The following is an 18,713-nucleotide window of genomic DNA, read 5'->3' on the forward strand; positions in this document are numbered from 1 at the left end:
AACAGAAGATGATTTTTATAAAAATAGAGGATAAATGATGCAGATGATTCATCTTAGTCTTTGCACATGGACTGTGTGACATATGCACCTGGCAGTGCCTTATTTCATCAATCTGCCCCAGACAGAGTCTCTGGTTTGCTGAGGGTCTGCGCTTGTTGCTTTCCCCTCTGGCATGCTGAAAGCAAAGAGAAGCCTAGGGTGAATCAGGACATGAAACAGAGGCTACAGACTGGGGTAGGATGGCTCCAACTTGACTGTAAAAGGTATTTTGTAATGCTATTTGCCACCAAAAATCTATTGCTGCTACAGTACACTCCATCACAAGTTTAGACTGGGTATTCTTCAGCTGGCTACCTGCTGTACAACATAAAGAAATTTTGGGTACTGTAAAGCACTTTCTTTTAGCATATGGCCCCTTCCTACAAAAGGCAAAACCCAAACACCTTGCCCAAAACAACAAACATTTGTTGGAAGCTGAGGCCAGGCAAATCAAAATGGGACATAAGCCTGTCATGGCAGGCAGGGACACCTGACCCAAAGAACTGTGGGATCCTCCCCTGCCTGACTTTTTGAATTACACTGCACATTTCTTGGAGAATAACTTTAGCCAACCCAAGGTAATTGGCTTAAAAAGGAATATCTGTGTAGTATTACCCAGACAGTTTAATGATTTCTTGTGGAGGGATACATCCTACCTGACTCTATCTCTGGAGTGAGAAATCCAAATACTAGTCAGCTACCCCGGGCTGATTTTATAGCAAGTACAGAGAAAACTAGGTCCAGCTTACCTGCCTCAGATGCCCAGCTGAACATGGAAGGAGACACCTTCAACTAGTGCCTATTTCTCTATGATGACTGTGGAAGGCACCTTAAAAGTGTCTCTAACTCAGACACAAACATGCAGCTTTTAGACACCAAAACCAGGGTAGATGAATTTCACCTGAGTTTATCAAGCACCCAGCTGTAATTGACTCTGCAGAGGAAAATTTAAGTCAGTGTCCATATATGTTTTTTAATTGTGGTTAGTAAGTGGAGAGCAAGCTGTCACTGTGTTCCTCAGGCATTAGCAGCAGGTAATGCTGACAGAAATCACTCACAATTAATGGTGCCTCCAGGGGAGGTAAAGCACAACAATTAACCACGGGAGTGAACTGTATTACCATTCTTGTTCAGTAAGTACAAGCTGTGCTTCTGGCTTTTCAGTGGGGATGGACAAAAAAAACAGGTTTCCTCCCTTGAAGACTTTTCAACTCAGTTTGGACCCTGATGCAACCAAAGGGAAAAAGGCAGCAAAGAAATAAAGAAAGTGAAGTGCAGGGAAAGGTTACACTTGTCTTGCAGCCTCTACTTCTTCCTCTAATGATGCTAGGACTGAGTGAGAACTAGGATTAGGGATGACAGAAGGCCAAATGATGTTTCATTGCACTGTTCTTTTGACTCTTTAGAGTCACCACAGCACAAGCAAGAGCATTTAATCCCATGCTCCTCAGCTAAATCCAATGAAAGACAAAGTTATGAGAAGCTGTCTTGTTATGGGTGTTGTAAAGATTAAAAGCACTGATTAAGTTCTAGATTTGTCAAACTGTTCTGCACCTTTTACTGATATTTTTACATCTGTCCATGAAAAGGCAGGTGAAAGTCAAACTGGTGATGATAGGGTTAATGCTATAATTTGCATAAAATTATTTGGAAATCAGAAATTTTTTTGGAGCAAAAACAAGTGAGCGCAGTGCCCTCTGTGTCTTTACTGCCATGATAATGCCTGAACAAAGTGTTATGAAGTTAAACTGTCTCACAAAACAGTATTTAGATTATCTGCATTTATATTATTAATAAAGGGATGAGGTTCTCCAAAGTACTGTACTTTTCACTGGTTTGAAAGAAAAATATATCCAGCACTTCTCTCTCCTGTGTGCCATTCTCTGCATGTCCACATTGTCCTTTACAAACTTAGTGGTGCCTCTATGTTCTCACACTACAGAATTCTCATGTGGCATTTCACCCGACATGAAAAGTAGAATCAAGCCCAAATGCATCTGCACCCTGTTCAAGGAAACAATGCTGGTTTGTTGCAGTATAAAATGTATTTTCTTATTAAGGCTTTTCTTTTTTTATAACCCAGAAGTAATTAAAATGCAGATTTTTTTTCATGCTCACCTAATTAGAACAAAGACAGTTTTCTCTAAGACACAATGTGTTATAAACACATATAATTGGTGATGCATCATGCAGAACAGACTGATGGAAATGACTGCCTGAAACATCTATTTCTGTGCTATCATTCTGTCTGTGTGTCAACTCGCTCACATAACCTCATTTGAGCACAAAGATGAGCACACTTGAATGCTTGTCACATGTGCCTTTCTACCCCAGAAATTAAGGGGGGAAAAAAGAACATTCTGCACGTCTCATCTCAGGGAACTGAGCAGTCCCAATGCCACTGCAGACAAAGAATCCTAATGTGCACAGATGTGTTTAATTTAGGTGTAAAAGCAGCTCCCAAAGCTCCAGTGGGTCTTCATATATTTGCTGTTAAGAGCTTGTGCTAAGTTTCTCCAGAGATCCAGGAAACACACTAAATTTCAGCAGTGTTTCCTCAGTCTGAAATCTTTGGGAATATACTGAGTTTAAATACATGTGTAGGGGCACATCTTTAGACCCCATGGGAATGTTCTTGGGCAGCCTACTTCCATCCAGAATCTCATAGTTACTTTGCCAAACAGAAAACATTATGGATGATCTGGAAGTGATCAATAGCTCCTTCAAATTCAATTTTTTAAAGTAACAATCCTTTGAGTGATTGTTGTCGAACTCAAATGATACCTGCTGGTATCATGTAATATTCACCAGGTTCTGCAGCAGTCATGTGAACCATGGGGCCCTTTCTATTTTTGATCTGACGAAACTTTTTGTGACTCCAGGCAAGCCCATTAAAACAAACTGTGTTTGACTGATAAATAGCTGGATTAAATCAGACCAAGAATTGTAATACACTTAGACAGCTGCTGACAATATTCCCAGAACTGGTAATATTTTCAAGGATGTACAAATATGCCTGCCAAGGAATGCCCTTGCTGCTGTTCTTCCCTTTATCTGACAAGAGCAGGGACCTTGGATTCTGCTGGCTCCATAAAATCTGTTATCTGAAATATGAGGGCAATGGTTTGTGTGAAGGTACTCATGCAAATACATATCATCCCCACCTGTAATGTAGGGTGGACATGGTTAAACGTTGGCATGGGAAGAGAACATCACTGGGTTTATTTGTTTTAAAGAGGGGAAATGTTATGTATATTTTTATAAGACTGTCAGTTCTCTGCCTTTTTTTTTTTTTATCATGGCTACATAAGAGGCTTGCCATTGTTGAAAATTCCTTCTTTATGCCTTTTATGGTAATTTTTAGGGATTCTGTCTAATTATTTTTTTTCTGGAGTCATGGTCAGGGCTAAATTTTAAATAATTTCAGATCAATATAGAACTGAATAAATCTAAAAGAATTTACATTTTTTTGTTAAATGTGAGTTTTAACTTCACTGCAATATTCCTGGTGTTTTGCAGTCAAATATGTAGTTCCTAGAGACAGAGTTCAATGATAATACTGTAAGAAATGGTATTTTCAATGTGTAATGAGCTATCCAAGGCTGTTTATTCTATGCCAGGCTGCCTTAGCAATAAAACCTACTTCTTCAGAAAACTCCTTCATGAAAGATCAACACAAATCTCTGACTTTAAACAGAAGAGAACAACTGAGAACTACTATATTCAGAAGTAACATAGTAGTTTTTTCTGTATGGCCTGTAAGTAGCTCTACACCCTCCACCCAAACATCAAACCAGGCACTTTTGAGAGTAACAACAGGATTGGAATCAAACTCTGTACAAAGTAATCTCTGAAATGTGTACTGTTAGCCTAGAAGCACTACCTTTCCCCCTCTCTTGTAAATCATGTTAATGATTTCCTGGATTAGCACACTGAACTCCCAGTGTGGTTAATTATGGTCTTAGATTTTTTTTTTAAATTGTACTTTCCATAATTAGAAAAGAATTTCCTAATCCTTAAGGCAATGCATCCTTAAGTATAAATAAAGTGTAAGAAATTTTCTTGCTTCCCATCTTAACCCTTACGTGTGCCAAAGAAATCTGCATTGAGCAGGATACCCTGCATGGATCTTGTAGCTATTTTGGAAGGTAAAGGGACCTTTATGGAAAATGAATTTTTGAATTGTTACGGCTAGTAAACTGCAAGAGAACATCAGAACTAATATGAATACCACTTGAACAAAACAGAAAGCATCCATAGGGCAGGCTTCTCCATTAATAATAGTTTGGCTGCACAAACCAATTCCCCAAGAACCAACATGTAGAAAAGCAAAGCATTAAACTGTACATGTTATAAAATATCACATCAAGCTGCATAATGAATGATATATCCCACAGTTTTTCATGTTTTGGGGGACCTAGCTCATTTATATCATGGTGGTCTCTGTCTGCATAAATGAGTGAGCTCTTGAATTCCTGTGGAGCTGGGAAACACTTTCTGATCCATTTCGGGAAATGGACGAGTGGAGTCTGTAGTCTCTGCCTGCTGTCTGCTTCCAGCACAAGCTCCGCCACTTCCTTTTCAGCTCCCCCTGCACCTGTGTTCAAAAGAAAATGCACACCATGAGCTGAAAATTTTCTTTAATGCGGGGAAATTTTCCAAGTCTGTTGGCTGTCACCTGGGGATGTCTAGGAACAGAATCATAGAATGGTTTGGATTGGTACAAACTTATAAAGATTATGTAGTTCTACCCCCTTTCATGGGCAGGGAGACCTTCTACCAGACCAGGTAGCAGAGCACCATCCAGCCTGGCCTTGGGATGGGGCTACCACAGCTTCTCTGGACAACCTGTTACAGTGTCTCCACCCCTCTTATAGAAAAGGATTTTTTCCTTCCTAAATCTACCACGTATCTGTTTAAAAGTGTCCTGACACTACAGATCCCACTAAGAAGCTTTTTGCCATCTTCCTTATAATCCCCCCTTATGTACTCCAAGGTGCTATAAAGTCCCTCTAGATCCTTCTCCTTCCCAGGCTGAGCAACCCCTACTCCCTCAGCCTGTCTTCATAGGAGAGGTGTTCCAGCCTTGTGATAATTTTTGCGGCTTCCTCTGGACCAGCTCTAACACATCCATGTCTTTCTTGTACTGGTGACGATTCACCCCTCTTGACCTGCTGGCCATGCTTCTTTAATGCTGAACAGAGGTGGCTTTTTGGGCTACAAGCGCACATTGCCAGCTCATGGTCCATTCTTCCTCCCCAAGTCTTCCTCTGTTGGATGGCTCTCAACCCCTTCATCCCTCAGTCAGCACTGCACAGACCCAGGTGCAGAACCTTGAACTTGGCCCTGTTGAACCTCGTGAGGTTCTTTCCTCCCTCTCCACAAGCCTGTCATGGTTCCTCTGGATGGCATCCCTTCCCTCTGGAGTATCCAATCTGTTTCTACAAAGGTCACATAACTGAGGCAAAGACTGCCTACACTGTGTGTGAAGAGGTGCCCCAAGGTCGCTTTCAAAAATCAGTTTTGTGTCACTTGTGCTGCAACAGTAGGTTTTGCTATCGAGCTATTTATCTCATGTACTTAAGGCATAGAATCAAATGATTAGCCCAAAATCAGGCATCTCATGAATATCAAAGACCAGAACAGCACTCAGGAGAGCTCAATGTTAATTGTCTGTGCAGGTGTCTTCTTCAGACAGATTCCTTGTGTCAGACACTGCATAGTGGCTGAAATCAAAAAGAATTCTTTGCATCTTTCTCAGTTGAGACTATGAAAACTACGACATGCTGAGCACTTCTGAAAATCTGTGCTGTTCTGAGGTTTAGGTACTGACAGAACATTACCCCAAAATACTTACTAAATGGTATTTCAAGTTCCAGATGAATTTTCAGACGTGTTGCACCTCACGTGCACATTGATTCTAACAGAACTAGATTAGATCACATCAAATAGCAGAAGACACTAGCACCTCAGTTTGCAAGGAATTTGATTTTAAACAGCTCTTAAAGCTCTTCACCCAGCTACACTGATTTTTCCTGTCGTATAAAAGCAGTCACAAATATATTTCACTAATAGGAATGCAGACATCTTCTAAAATAGTTTCATGTATCAGAGCAGAATTATGGGGGCACTTATACATTTACTAAAACCAATATTTAACATTCTCAGTAGGAAAGATGTGACTTACTTCACTGTTCAAAAAACAATACAGGACTGCAACAATCAACCCCTGGAAAGAGACAATATTCCTTGGTTAGCAGGCAGCACTCACCTAGGTCAGTAAAACTTCTTTTGAATAAAAACCTTAAAATTTACCTGAAAAGATCCCAAACACAACTCAAAGATTATTTTATAATTGTTGGAACTGCGGTCAGGAAACAGAGCAAACACTGTGTAGTGAACTCCAAACAAAGGAATCAGCAGCAAGGTGGATTTTGCAAGTCTCCTGGGTAAAGGAAAGAGACAAAGCTGCAATTTAATCACAAGCTCTTGTTTTACTGAGATGAATGTGCAACTGCAGGGTTAGTCTGTACATTGCACATGCACAGAATGCAAACAGTACCTAGGAAATATAATCCAGAATCATCTCAACTAATAGATTTTCATGAGTCTTAAATACTAAAACTTCATAGCTTTACTGATGGTATTAAGCATATACCATTAAATAATTTTCAGTGTTGTCACTTACATAACAAAATTTAGCAGAAGACACTACTTACTGATGTTAAGGAAACAGTACTTTAAATTACTAAGCAGAACTGCTCTGACAAAGAGCTCGTGAATCTACTGGAATGATAAATTGCTACTTTTACCTTATCTGTCATTTATTTCACTCTAAAAACATTTGTTTTATATATTATACAGGGCCAGTCATGGACAATTTTGCATGTCTGGCATCAGATAAAATTTGAGAAGTTATAATATTGAGTTCCATAATTCATCCCTGTATTGATGAATATAATTTGATTCAGCAATGAAAGGATGCTGTTGTGAATTCACCTATTTTAACAGAAAAGTTAAGGTATTTCAAGTAGTTTTATTTTTTCTGTCAGTCTTCATGGCCTTGCTTTGTTCATAATGGCCCAGGGGCTGCATCTGTTTTTTGTGGAAATAATTTCTGACAGCAAAGCTCCTTAAGAACAGTAAATCCTTCACATCTAAAGATGACACCAGAAGCAGGAAAAATAGGGATTCCTTAGCAAAAGAAATTAATTTGCAACTGGAGGAGATGACACTGGCAGCAAACTTCCTGGTTTCCCAAGTGAAATGGAAATTTCACTGATTTTATTTGAACTTAGCCTTGTCCCCTGCAAAAGTAAACTAAAAAACAAAAAGAATGGAACCAGCTACAAGCATGTTCAGAGGAAGGGAATAAAAATGGTGACTTGCATGAGCAGTATTCATTTTAGATTCATATTTCACTTTCACTTCATGCTTGGCTTAATAATTTTTGTTTAGTTGATGCTACTTTCTCTGTACTGCACATATATTTTAGTAAAAGAAAGGGACAAACAAAACAGCCTTATGCTTCTCTGCATTTTAGAAAATACATTTGCAATTTTATAAATGAGCCTCCCAGATCTTTTAATTTGCTCTGCAGATGCAGTTTCTTGAGGAGGTTAATCTACTTTCCCATGGGTATCAGCTAAAGACCAGAAATGCAAACTTAATCAGACAATCAAATGCTAAAAGCAAAGAATTTACAGGGCTGAATAATGAAGGACAAGGTTGCTATTAATGTGAATATTTGATATTGTAAAGTGCTACAGTAAACTGTGGAAAATGGTGGGAGTGAAAGCAAGGGAATGCTTATTTTCAAAAATTAAGTAAATACCACATGGAAGCGATGAAAACTTTATGTCACAAGAAGTAAACTTGAGGGGATTTCCTGCCTATAGGTGCCCATTGTGCCGCATAATAATGGCAACTGCACAGTTTCATCTAGATTCAACAAGCTCTCCCACATATTTAGCTAATTGAATCAGCAAACACAAAACAAGACCGTTGTAGCTCCGCAAAACAAACGTGCTTGTCAGTGAAGTTGTGCTGACTTTTCTGTGGCATATCAGAATTTTCCACTTTTTGCATCAAACACATCACATTGTCTAAAGAACACATAAAGTCCTGCTTTTCTTGGCTTTAAGGATATTCTTTACTTCTAGATACCATGTTTTGTCAATATCTAAAAGTTCTAAATTAAATCTAATTATAGTAAGACAGCAGTTGTTGGTTTTCAGCAGATGAAATCTTAAAGAGATTATTTTGGTTCTATAATATCTAAAAATATGACTCACTTGTACTGTGACTGGTCATTTCCTCCAACATCTGGAGATCTTAACTTCTGCAGTAAGATTCTTATAATGCTAATGAAAAGTATAAAATTCACCTGCAAAGAAAACAAATATAATGGTGATTTCTGAATTCTCCACTCAATCTGCAGCACAAAGAAATTCTTATCAAGTCAGACAGGAGCCAAGTCAGCATGGGAGTTGTGCACCTCCCTACAGAACCCCTCAGCTCTGCAGTGCCAAACCTCTCATGTTCTGCAGCACCACTTCTGCCATGTCCAGCAACCAACACAAGCCCACCACTGCTGCTCTGGCTGGCAAAAGTCTTTGAAAGCCCCAATTTTCAGAAGTGTCCTCCTTCCACTACTTCAGCTGAGGACAGGTTTCCCGGCAGGATGGGACACTGGATGTGATTTTCTGCAATCAAGCACTGTCCTAAATTGTCACGTGGATTCTCAACTGGAGGTTCAGAGGCAGTTTTGAGCTCCCTTGCTCCTCACCTCAACCTTCAGTATTTTCTGTCTGAATTAGGGTGAGAGAAGATTGTTGCAGAGCTGATCTGTCTACTCCAACCAAGCACAAAAACGGCCTCTCACAAGTGTCTGATTGTCTTGGATATTGATGCTGACATTATGAATGAAGGAATCACAGAACAGCCAGGGTTGGAAGGGACCTCTGAGATCATCCAGTCCATCTGAATCCCTGCAGCCCAATTCTCATGACAGCCCTCTAAGACAGAAGAGTAGCATTTCATTTTGTATTTTATTTCATATTTTATTTTTTAGAAAGGCACTTGCATAAAAATCATTATGATTGGAACCTAACCAGTCTAGAAAACTGAAGTATAAAACTCAGTATATCCTAAGTCTTACTCCCATTATTTCTTCAGTCTTGACTTTCAGCTTCTTCTGGTCACCTTCCCTTCTGGTGTTGGATTCTTTGGTGTGATCTAGAAAACGGCACACTAAATACAGCATGTCCATGCTGAACTAAGGGAACAGTTGGAATCCACACCTTCAGAACTACAATGAGTGATAAAACCTGCAACTTCAGCTACATAAACAGATGCATCAAATGCACAAATCTTAGAAGAAATTAATCTAGAGAAAAATTTGTAACAAAGTGAAAATGAGACTTTTGTTGTTTTAAACCAACCCCATCCCAAAGCACAAAATCAGGAGGTGGAGCACCTAACCAGACAGTGCCTGTCTCACTGCTATAAATCTCTGTCTTCATGTATTGGTGGAACCCTTCTTTCTCCTAAAAGTTTGGCTCCAAGCTTTTCAAGTTTAATGAATTTCTGTCATAGCAACTGCATGTCCCTCTGTTTTTAACATTTTGTTTGAAATGACAGGTGAAGGATAGTGAAAGGAACTGACAAGGATGAAATAAAAATTTAGGAAAATTATATCTAATATATTTTTAAAAAGAATAAAAAAAGAAACCTTAGAAAATACAGGCTTTTTGTGAACTTAGCATTCATTTTTTTTCAGGCAGATGATTACTCAGATGCTTACCTATAGATAATAGAAATCTGTTATTGCAGATTTTATCTGCAGACTTAATGCACCTGAGTGCCCACAGCAGGGGACATTAACTTGCCATACACACTGGAGCCAATATTACTGGACAAGGAGAGAGTAAGGGTAACAGCACATTCACTTGGAACAGCCACATCCAGCTGGGTAACTCCGAAGTGTGTACAGCATGAAGTGTGAACGTCTGCCAAATGACTTCTCTCTAGCCAAAATTCCCAGGAGGAAATGCCAGGGAGGATTCTGACACACTGAATTAACTGAAGCCATTCCCACTGTGCAAAATGGTATCAGAATATGCTCTCACAATGCTGTGGCATAGATCAAACTTTGCTGCCTGACCAGTACTCCATTTGACTTCTCTTCCCAGTCTTCACTAAGATCCAGCTGCAGTTCAGGTCTGCCATTGTGCCCTGGGATAATTTTCACATCAGGTCTAGGACTGCTTTGGAGGAGCGCTGCCTTCTGGCACACGAAGTCTCAGAGAGCTGTTCAAACTGAGCATCCAGAGAACAGGGTTTCCTGTAAACACCAGGTGGTTTGTTTTGCTTTCATCTTACAACATATTTTCTTAACTTTGGATTGTTCCCCATTCTCCAGCTCCTTTGAAGTCCAAGTATTCCCTTCCTGCTGTAGTTCTCTTGCATGCTCATTTCTTCATAACATGAAACATCTTTGAGGCCTTACCTTATGTAATTTCACACATATGGCCTACTCTTCTTTCTCTTCAAATGGCAGAATTCAGTCTGATAGTGATGACAGGAATTTCTCCCAAAATGATTTTCAGCAGGCACAGATTGAAAGGCAAGCCTAAGCTTAATGCAAACTCCTTACATCTTGTGTAATCTAATAATGCCCTAGATCTTCTGCCTATAATTTTAAAAATGAATCAAGTATATCTAAAACAGATTAATTTGCTCTCTGACTATTTTCAGAAATGGACATATAACCATAGTATATTATTCCCAAAGTTAATTACGCAATCATTACAGTGAACAGGAATATTGTTACACTAGTCCAGTAATTCTAATGAGTTCCAAACAAGAAAAGCCCTGTGACACATTCTAAAATGGTATTATTTTGCAAATACTTCATGTTCAATATATATTTCAGTAGGCTTCCAATAAAAGAAAGATATAAACAGCCATATTTTTGGGCTAATATCAGATTCTCAATTGCAAGACTATCTATTTACACACAAAATCAAATCTGCAATTCATTGAGAAGTATAATTAGATTTTTCCTTCCTCCAGGCTCATAAACAGGAGAGATGTTAAAGAAAGAATAACACACAAATAAAAGCAACTGCTAATTTAATAGGAGGCAGATAAATTTTGAAGGCAACAAATTTTAATGGCCTTGGCATCTGTTTAACATTTCTCCTGCAGCACAATCTCTTTTCATTAAAACAGAATTCTTGCCTACCTGTAACTAGCAGTAAAGAATAATGGCTACATGCACTGCACAATGCTGAACAGATCTATAATTCATGCTTCAAATTTTACTTACTATAATAGAAATTAAAATTGGTATTCGTATAACCCACCAGGGACCACCATGCTCATTTGTATCCCAGCAGCTATGAAAAAAAAGAGGGAAAATCATGTTGACATTAATATCATCTGGCAAGCAAGACCTATGAGAAGTATTTCTTATAAACAAATCAAAGCACACTAAAATAATGCATGCCCTAGCCTAGAATTTGACATTCAATCCTTTCCTGCTATTAATTTTATTCCCTTTGTTTTAATATGCATACTTGATTTCCCCACCAGGAGTACTGTGTCCAGGTGTGGACTCCTCAGCATAAGAAAGATGTGGCCCTGTTAGAACAGGTCAAGAAGTGATCCCCCAAATGTGATCAGAAGGCTGAAGCACCTCTCCTGCAAAGACAGACTGAGAGATGGGGTTGTTCAGCCTGGAGAATACAAGGCTCCATGGAGAAATCATTGTGACCTTTCAGCACTTAAAGGGGGCTTATAAAAACGGAGAAAATGACATTTTGCCAGGGCATGTACTGGCAGGACAAGGGAGAACGGTTTAAAAATGAAAGAGGAGAGATTTAGATGTTAGGAAGAAATTCTTAACTCATAAAGTCACAGACTCATTTAGGTTGGAAAAGACCTCTGAGATCATTGAGTTGAAACTTCGACCAAGCACCACAAGACCATGGCACTGAGTGCCACATCCAGCCATTTCCTGAACACCTTCAAGAAAGCTGACTCCACCACCTCTGTGGGCAGCTCATTCCAATGCTTTACAACCCCTGCAGTGGAGAAATTATTCCCAATGCCCAAACTGAACCTCCCCTGGCACAGCTTGAGGCCATTTCCTCTTGCCCGGTCACTGGTTGCCTGGGAGAAGAGAATGATCCCCACCTGGCTGCAACCTCTGTTCAGGCAGTTATAGGGAGTGATAAGGTCTCCCCTGAGCCTCCTTTCCTTCAGACTAAACATCCCCAGCTCCCTCAGCTGCTCCTCACTAGACTTGTGCTCCAGACCCTTCACCAGCTCTGTTGCCCTTCTCTGGACACACTCCAGCACCTCAATCTTTCCCGTAGTGAGTGGCCCAGAACTGGACACAGGTCTCAGGGTGTGGCCTCAGAGAAGCTGTGGATGTCCCATCCCTGGCACTACCAGATGGGGCTCTGAGTAACCCGAGTGTGGCATCACTGCCCAATGCAAGGAGGGTTGGAACCAACTGGTCTTCAAGGTCCCTCCCAACCCAATCCATTCTATGATTCTATGAAATCAGCTCAAACTTCAAGCACACTGGGCTGTACCATTAGACATTATGGAGGGTGTTGACCTTTGTGGGAACCAAGCTCAGTTTCACTTTGTGTAAGGACACTTCTCCACTGTGCACTTAATGATGACCTCTGGGTAGCAGGAAGATCTAAAGCAACTGACAGGTGCAATTGGAATTACATAATTTCTTGTGGGGCATGTAAGTTCCAAGCCTGGAACTTGTTTGTGAAAATGTGAGATTGAACCTGAAGTTCTGTCTGAAAAACTGAATATTTAATTTTCACCCTGGGCTCAGTACTCTCGATCTAAATACGCTTAAGTGCTCTGAAAGGTTAGTCAGATTAGAGATTAATTACCCTTCAGACTTCCTCTGTAATCATAATGACAAAGGAAAAAGGAGTTTGCCTTTGGTTTACTCGTTAGAGGTCTTGCAAAGAAAACCTTGAAATTATGTAGGATATGCTTTTTCAGTTAATTACAGAACAAGTTGAAAAATAATAGTTAGTTGGACAAAACAGCACTGTGCAAACTGTTTTTCCACTAGTCAGTATGTTCTCCCATTCCTTGGGAGCAGCAGGATCAAGTCTGATTTCTCTACAAAATTCTCGTCTCAGTTCCCCTTCACATGCCAGGAGCCAGGCTTAGCTCTAATTAGCTTTAGCTTTACCTGGCTACGGGCCTCAGACACACTCTTACATCACTTCACTTTTGGGAGTGTAATTTATACGTCCCAAAGTTATCTACACTTCTCTCTTCTGAGCTGCCAGTTAGCAAATGAGAATGGCCAGTGCCTTCCTGCACTCATTGCACCACTGAGCCCAAGGACCCCACTGCTGCTTCAAACATTATTGTGAATGTTCTTCCCTAGCAGGTAGCTCCAGATGGGGGTGTGCCAAGGAGTAACAGCAGTCATAACTTAGCCCTGCTCTCTCCTGCTCTCTGAGTTTTTCAAATAAACTTCAAGCATAAACCACAGCTGAAGAGCTCCCAAACACCTGCCCTTTTATTGTTGTCTCTGAAATTTCAGTTCTGTGCTCGTCCCCTCCAGAGCAGCAAACCACCTTTGTGTGAGCAGCAACACACCCAGGACAAGGACTGCACAGGCATGGGGGGGACTTTCTCTCCCACACACACTCACCCAGTGTCCTCTAGAATGATTCGTGTCACTGTCCATGTAATAATGAATATTGTAGGAATTCCTGAAAAACGCCAAAGATGTTTAGAGAATGATCACAAAAATGCAAGTCCACAAAAAAAAAAAAAAAAAAAAAAGTTCAGCCTACTGGTATACACAGCATATAGTAAACAGCTGAGTGAATGGAAGGAGAGATCCATCTGATGAACAACATGATTACATCAGCATACATCAGCAATGTATAACAAACAAAGACTGCAGGGAAGTGAGTTTATTTCTCATAGAAATGCAGCCATAATTACTAATCCAAAACAAAAAAATGCCTTTCTTAGGTTTCTTTCAAGGTGTCAGAGTGACTTACAGGGAAATAGATACAAGTTATGCATTCCCAATGCACCTCCAAGGGCTGCAATATAAAATAGAAGTATAAATCATTTCATAAGGAACCTTGTCCACACACTGGTTTATTCCCATTTCCCAACAACACCCAAATGTTTTATGACCACCTATTACTGGAAGCATTAAAGTGTTCCATATAAATATCATGGCATTTTCTGTAAATGAAAGGAGTATATGCATTTAAAATGTCCAGATGGACAGTATTATTGGGCTTTTCAAAAAGGAAAATTGCATAGTATAGCTCATGGCTGTGCAGCTAATCTTTAATTTTCTTCACAAATTAGGACACCTGAATCACATGTTTTGCAGTGGCAGCCCTTCCACCAGAGCAATCCCTGGGTGTGGTGCAGATGGCACAGGTGAAAGCTGTGCCAGGGATCAAGCCAGCAGTGAAGAATGGCTCCAGCAGTTTTGTGCCTGCTCTTCCCCATCCTGCAGCAGCTGTAACCTGTGCTGGAGCTGAGTTGAGCAATCTGAGGAGTCAACACCAGAGACAGCTCAACTACCTTGGTATGAAACACTGAACCTGACCAACACGCACAGAAAAAAAGAACATTACTGGGAGATGGGCAAGTTCTTACCCCATCCTATCAGCAGGTAGATGGTGAAGTGTCTGTTGGGGGAGAATATTAGCACAAGGAGGATGTGGAGGTAAAGTCCTTCTACTAAGAGCCAGTAAAAGTTTGCCATAACACCATACTGAAAAAACACCAGAATTGCCTTGCAGCCCACCTGAAATAGGAGAAGAAGGATGAAATTTGTCACAGGAAATATGCCATATTTTTTTTATTACTACAGCCAAGAAACTTAGCTGTCTTTGTAGTATCAATAAAACAGGTCCAGTAGAAATTTTTGTCTTCAGTCAAGCAAATTTCAATATCGTAAATGTTACTGTATATATTGAGAGAAAGCGAATTATTAAAAGTTATGTTTAGATGTCTCTCATTGCTAATTCACTCAGAATGTTTGAAATCTTCATCGGATAAATACAGAAAAATATAGTGGTTATCAATAAATGCACACTTTTGCAACAGTTTGTTAGTGAATAGCTATAAAACTGAACGATCATCTACTAGGAGTCTAATAAATTTATGAAAACCTCACATGGCTTCCTAACACAGTAAAACTTAACAAAGAAAGTACTTTATGATTTTTTTCAAAGCCAAATGTGAAACTGAGTAAAAAATATAACTTTATGTGATGACTCAGTAGACTTATAAGAAAATGTTGGCTGGACTTTTAAAAATAACGTTTTCCCTTTCGAAAATGTTTAAGAATTTCTTAGTTAACAAAACACATAGACATATATCAAAAATGTTGCTTATAATCTGTGTGCTGCTCTTCAGAATCAATTTTCAGATATCTGTACTGCTGATGTTCCACAGTGCTGGCTGCTGCTACTTTGGTACTTCCCAGTAGGAATCTGGGATGTGAGAATTGAATATGAAAATGTTCATATGGACTGAGAACGTGCCAAGAAATGTGATGATGTGGTGAATGTAACAGACTACACAAACTGGACCAAATAAAATCTCTAGTTTCTACCAGCTTTACTCACTTCTTCATTTTAAATCCCCTTCATACCTGCATTTTTCTGTTAAAATTGCAAGTACACCAGATACATAAGCAGGTAACTCACTCATTTTCAGTGATTAATTCCTGTCTCTAAACACAGATGTTTATTAAGAAGTGAGATGCAGTCTCACTGCTAAGCCAGAAGGGCACAGACCTCCTCAGGGAGACTTCTTTGTATCCATCAGCCCCCTATGATGTCTCAGATGCCTCAGTGCATCCCAAGTAACATCCATGCCTGTGTACATGCTTATATAGAAAACTAAGGAACAGTCCAAAGGCTTGAATTCATTTCACCTGATTTTAGCTGCCTACAACCCAAGTTTGAAAGCTAGCTAACTTTGGTAAGACTGATCTTACCTCTGGACTTTGGGATATCCACTGCAGATCAGCAATGGGCCAGAAAATGTAAGATGGATAAAATTAAGCATTTCAAACTGTGTGAAAAGTTGAAATTTTCAAGCAAGTTGAAATTTGCTTTTATGCTTAGGACTTCTTACAATCAGATCAGCAGAGAAAATTCTGTAATCCTTTATAAATTCCAATACTCCCTTGTCTTATATTCTCAATTTACATACCAGAACCCTGCCTCAAATTATTTTCCCTGCCCCCTGCAGGTAATCCTGTATCAGCTGTATTTGCCCATGCTGAACAGTGAAGGTATCTATCAGGAAAGTTACCCAAAATTAATTCTCCATGTAATCCAGAGCCAGGACCTACTTACAGACCCTTATGAACTGTGTGTTTTAGACATCTGTGAGTGCAGCAGAACTGTGGAACATCACACACACGTGACGGAAGGGAAAAACCCCACGTGCTGTTTTGTGTGAAAGGCAGTACCAAGCCAGTGCTTGACAGACAGACCAGTTTTGTCAGGCTCATGCCAGATCATCCCACATACAATGCAACTGAAGTTAGCCAGCAGTCCACAAAATCTGACATATTTAAATAGGAAAGTTCTTCTTGTAGCCAAGAATAACTGGAGAATAAATGAAATTGCAGAAACCAAGTAGAATTTTTAGAGTCCGCTGAACAGTCTTTCAAGGACCTAGGAACTTCTGATTACCCCTGGCAATCTGTCTGCTACCTACTTCGCCTTATTGGGGTTTACTAACTCAGTTCCTGTTTTTTCTCCATTAGAAATATCCCAGATTATGAATTCCTATATATAGCTTGGTATTCACAGCTAAGAACTTCACGTTTTGGGACAATACTGCTTCATCAAGACAAAAAAACTTCCATTTTTTTTCTCACAAGCTTAAATTGAAGTTAATTAAAATTCAAGGGATTTTTGACTGAAACAACAAGGCAGCAAATGGGGCATATCATATAGAGGACAGTCTTTTAACAGCAAGACTTGAGATTTTTTTAAACCCTGTACATGAAAATGCAGTAAACATATTAGCTTGCCAAGAGTGCAGACAATAACACTTCTGTCATAGCCCAGAAGTACTGAGGAGTTAATGAAGACAACTTCTGCAAATGTTTAATTTCCTGAGTTATTCCCTCTCTCCACTGATACCTGTCCAATTCCTGGACCCCTGATAAAGCTGCTGGAACACTTCCAGAGCAGCTGCCTTTAATCACTCCCAGCTGATGGCACTCCTGTTTGTCTTCACCCCTCCCAGCTGATCAATACAGTGGCCATATTCATGCTGAGCTGTGTCTGGTTATGATTTGTCTTGGCTGATGACAAGTTGTCCTTCATGGACATGCAAACAATGTTTGTACAGCTACTTGTGCTGCAACCTTCTTTATCTGGATACATCTAACACCCCCTTTTCCTACTCGTTATATTCTATTCAGAATGGTCTACACTGAAATCTTGGTACTCCTAAATATTTAAAAGGATTAGGGAGAAAAAATCAGTGACAAAACAGTGTTACACCAAGTAGCAAATGAGGTTTATTACCCATGAGGTTTGATCCTCTGGACAGTGAGCTGTGTTGGAGCTGGAATAGAGAATATCATCCTTGACTAAAACAGAGATTGCTCTTAGAATGAAAGAGAGGAACAGGTTCAGATGGATGTAGTTCCGAGTACAATGAAGTTTTCTAAAAAGAGATTTAAAAAGAAGCATTTTAGTTTATGATGCAGAAGCTGTTGAACAGACTTCTTTTACTCTGAGGACATATCTTAGCAATATGAACCTTGAGTAAGAGCATACCTTTTCCTTTTCTGTCATTTTTTCAGTTCTGCCTTGCTGTTTTCTTTCATCTCTTACTTCTGCTCAGTATCACAGATTGAAAGATCCCACATAACATAATAAATTGACAATAAACTGACATAATAAGCTGACAATAAACACAGGCTATTGTATCCTTCTGTGTGTGCACTCATTCCAGTGTTTTTTTGCAAATACAACTTTGATTATCCTGGATATATTTCAGATGTGCTCTCACCTATTATTTTCTGGTTTCATTCTCTTATTTAACTCCTTTGTTTTGCTATATAGTGAATCTTGATCCTATGATGATGGTCTATGCAGGAGCAATTAAAAAAGCATTCAGAACATTTGATCCCCTATCCTTTCTATCCAATGAATGAAAAACAACTTCTTCTGGCAGTTCTGGCAGCCATGTGAAAGCCTTACAAACAAATGACAGATTAAATATTCCATGTAAGTGAATGAGTACTCAGGGGAAGCAAGCTATAAATTGAGGGCTTTTCCCTTAAAATACAGTCCCTTCAAGATTTTCCTATTGAAAAGATTCTTTTTTATGGAAAATCCCTAAAACCAAACTGCCAAGAGGTTTTTGTGGTCACAAGCAGCACCTTGAGCTGCACCTGGAAATAGACCAGAAGCCAAGGCTTTTAGCAAGCATGAGCAGTGAAAAAATGAAGATGCAATAGGTGCAATGGCAGTGTGCAGTGGCAACTTACAAGTATTCTTCCAGTTGTGATTTTTATCAAATATAGTAATAATAATCCACTCTGAAACTACTGAAGCAAGGATAGTTACAGTGAGTGCAAGGAAATAAAGAACAGATCTGCCTTG

General features: G+C 39.6%; 1 protein-coding gene across 1 annotated transcript in view; it reads right to left on the bottom strand.

Annotated features, from left to right (window-relative positions):
• Window positions 1–3,336: 3,336 nt before the first annotated feature.
• Window positions 3,337–18,713, bottom strand: part of VIPR2 (vasoactive intestinal peptide receptor 2) — a 45,679-nt gene continuing 30,302 nt past the window's right edge. Inside the window, exons 6-13 of the mRNA XM_038128106.1 lie at window positions 17,628–17,769; window positions 14,725–14,875; window positions 13,748–13,808; window positions 11,372–11,441; window positions 8,334–8,425; window positions 6,355–6,484; window positions 6,227–6,268; window positions 3,337–4,636 (exon numbers count right to left, since the gene is read on the bottom strand). Coding sequence (XP_037984034.1) covers window positions 4,466–4,636; window positions 6,227–6,268; window positions 6,355–6,484; window positions 8,334–8,425; window positions 11,372–11,441; window positions 13,748–13,808; window positions 14,725–14,875; window positions 17,628–17,769 — 859 coding nt within the window. The 3' untranslated portion in view covers window positions 3,337–4,465. The remainder of the gene's footprint in view (window positions 4,637–6,226; window positions 6,269–6,354; window positions 6,485–8,333; window positions 8,426–11,371; window positions 11,442–13,747; window positions 13,809–14,724; window positions 14,876–17,627; window positions 17,770–18,713) is intronic.

This window comes from Motacilla alba, chromosome 2 (genome assembly GCF_015832195.1).
Source record: "Motacilla alba alba isolate MOTALB_02 chromosome 2, Motacilla_alba_V1.0_pri, whole genome shotgun sequence".
NCBI classification, from domain to species: Eukaryota; Metazoa; Chordata; class Aves; order Passeriformes; family Motacillidae; genus Motacilla; species Motacilla alba.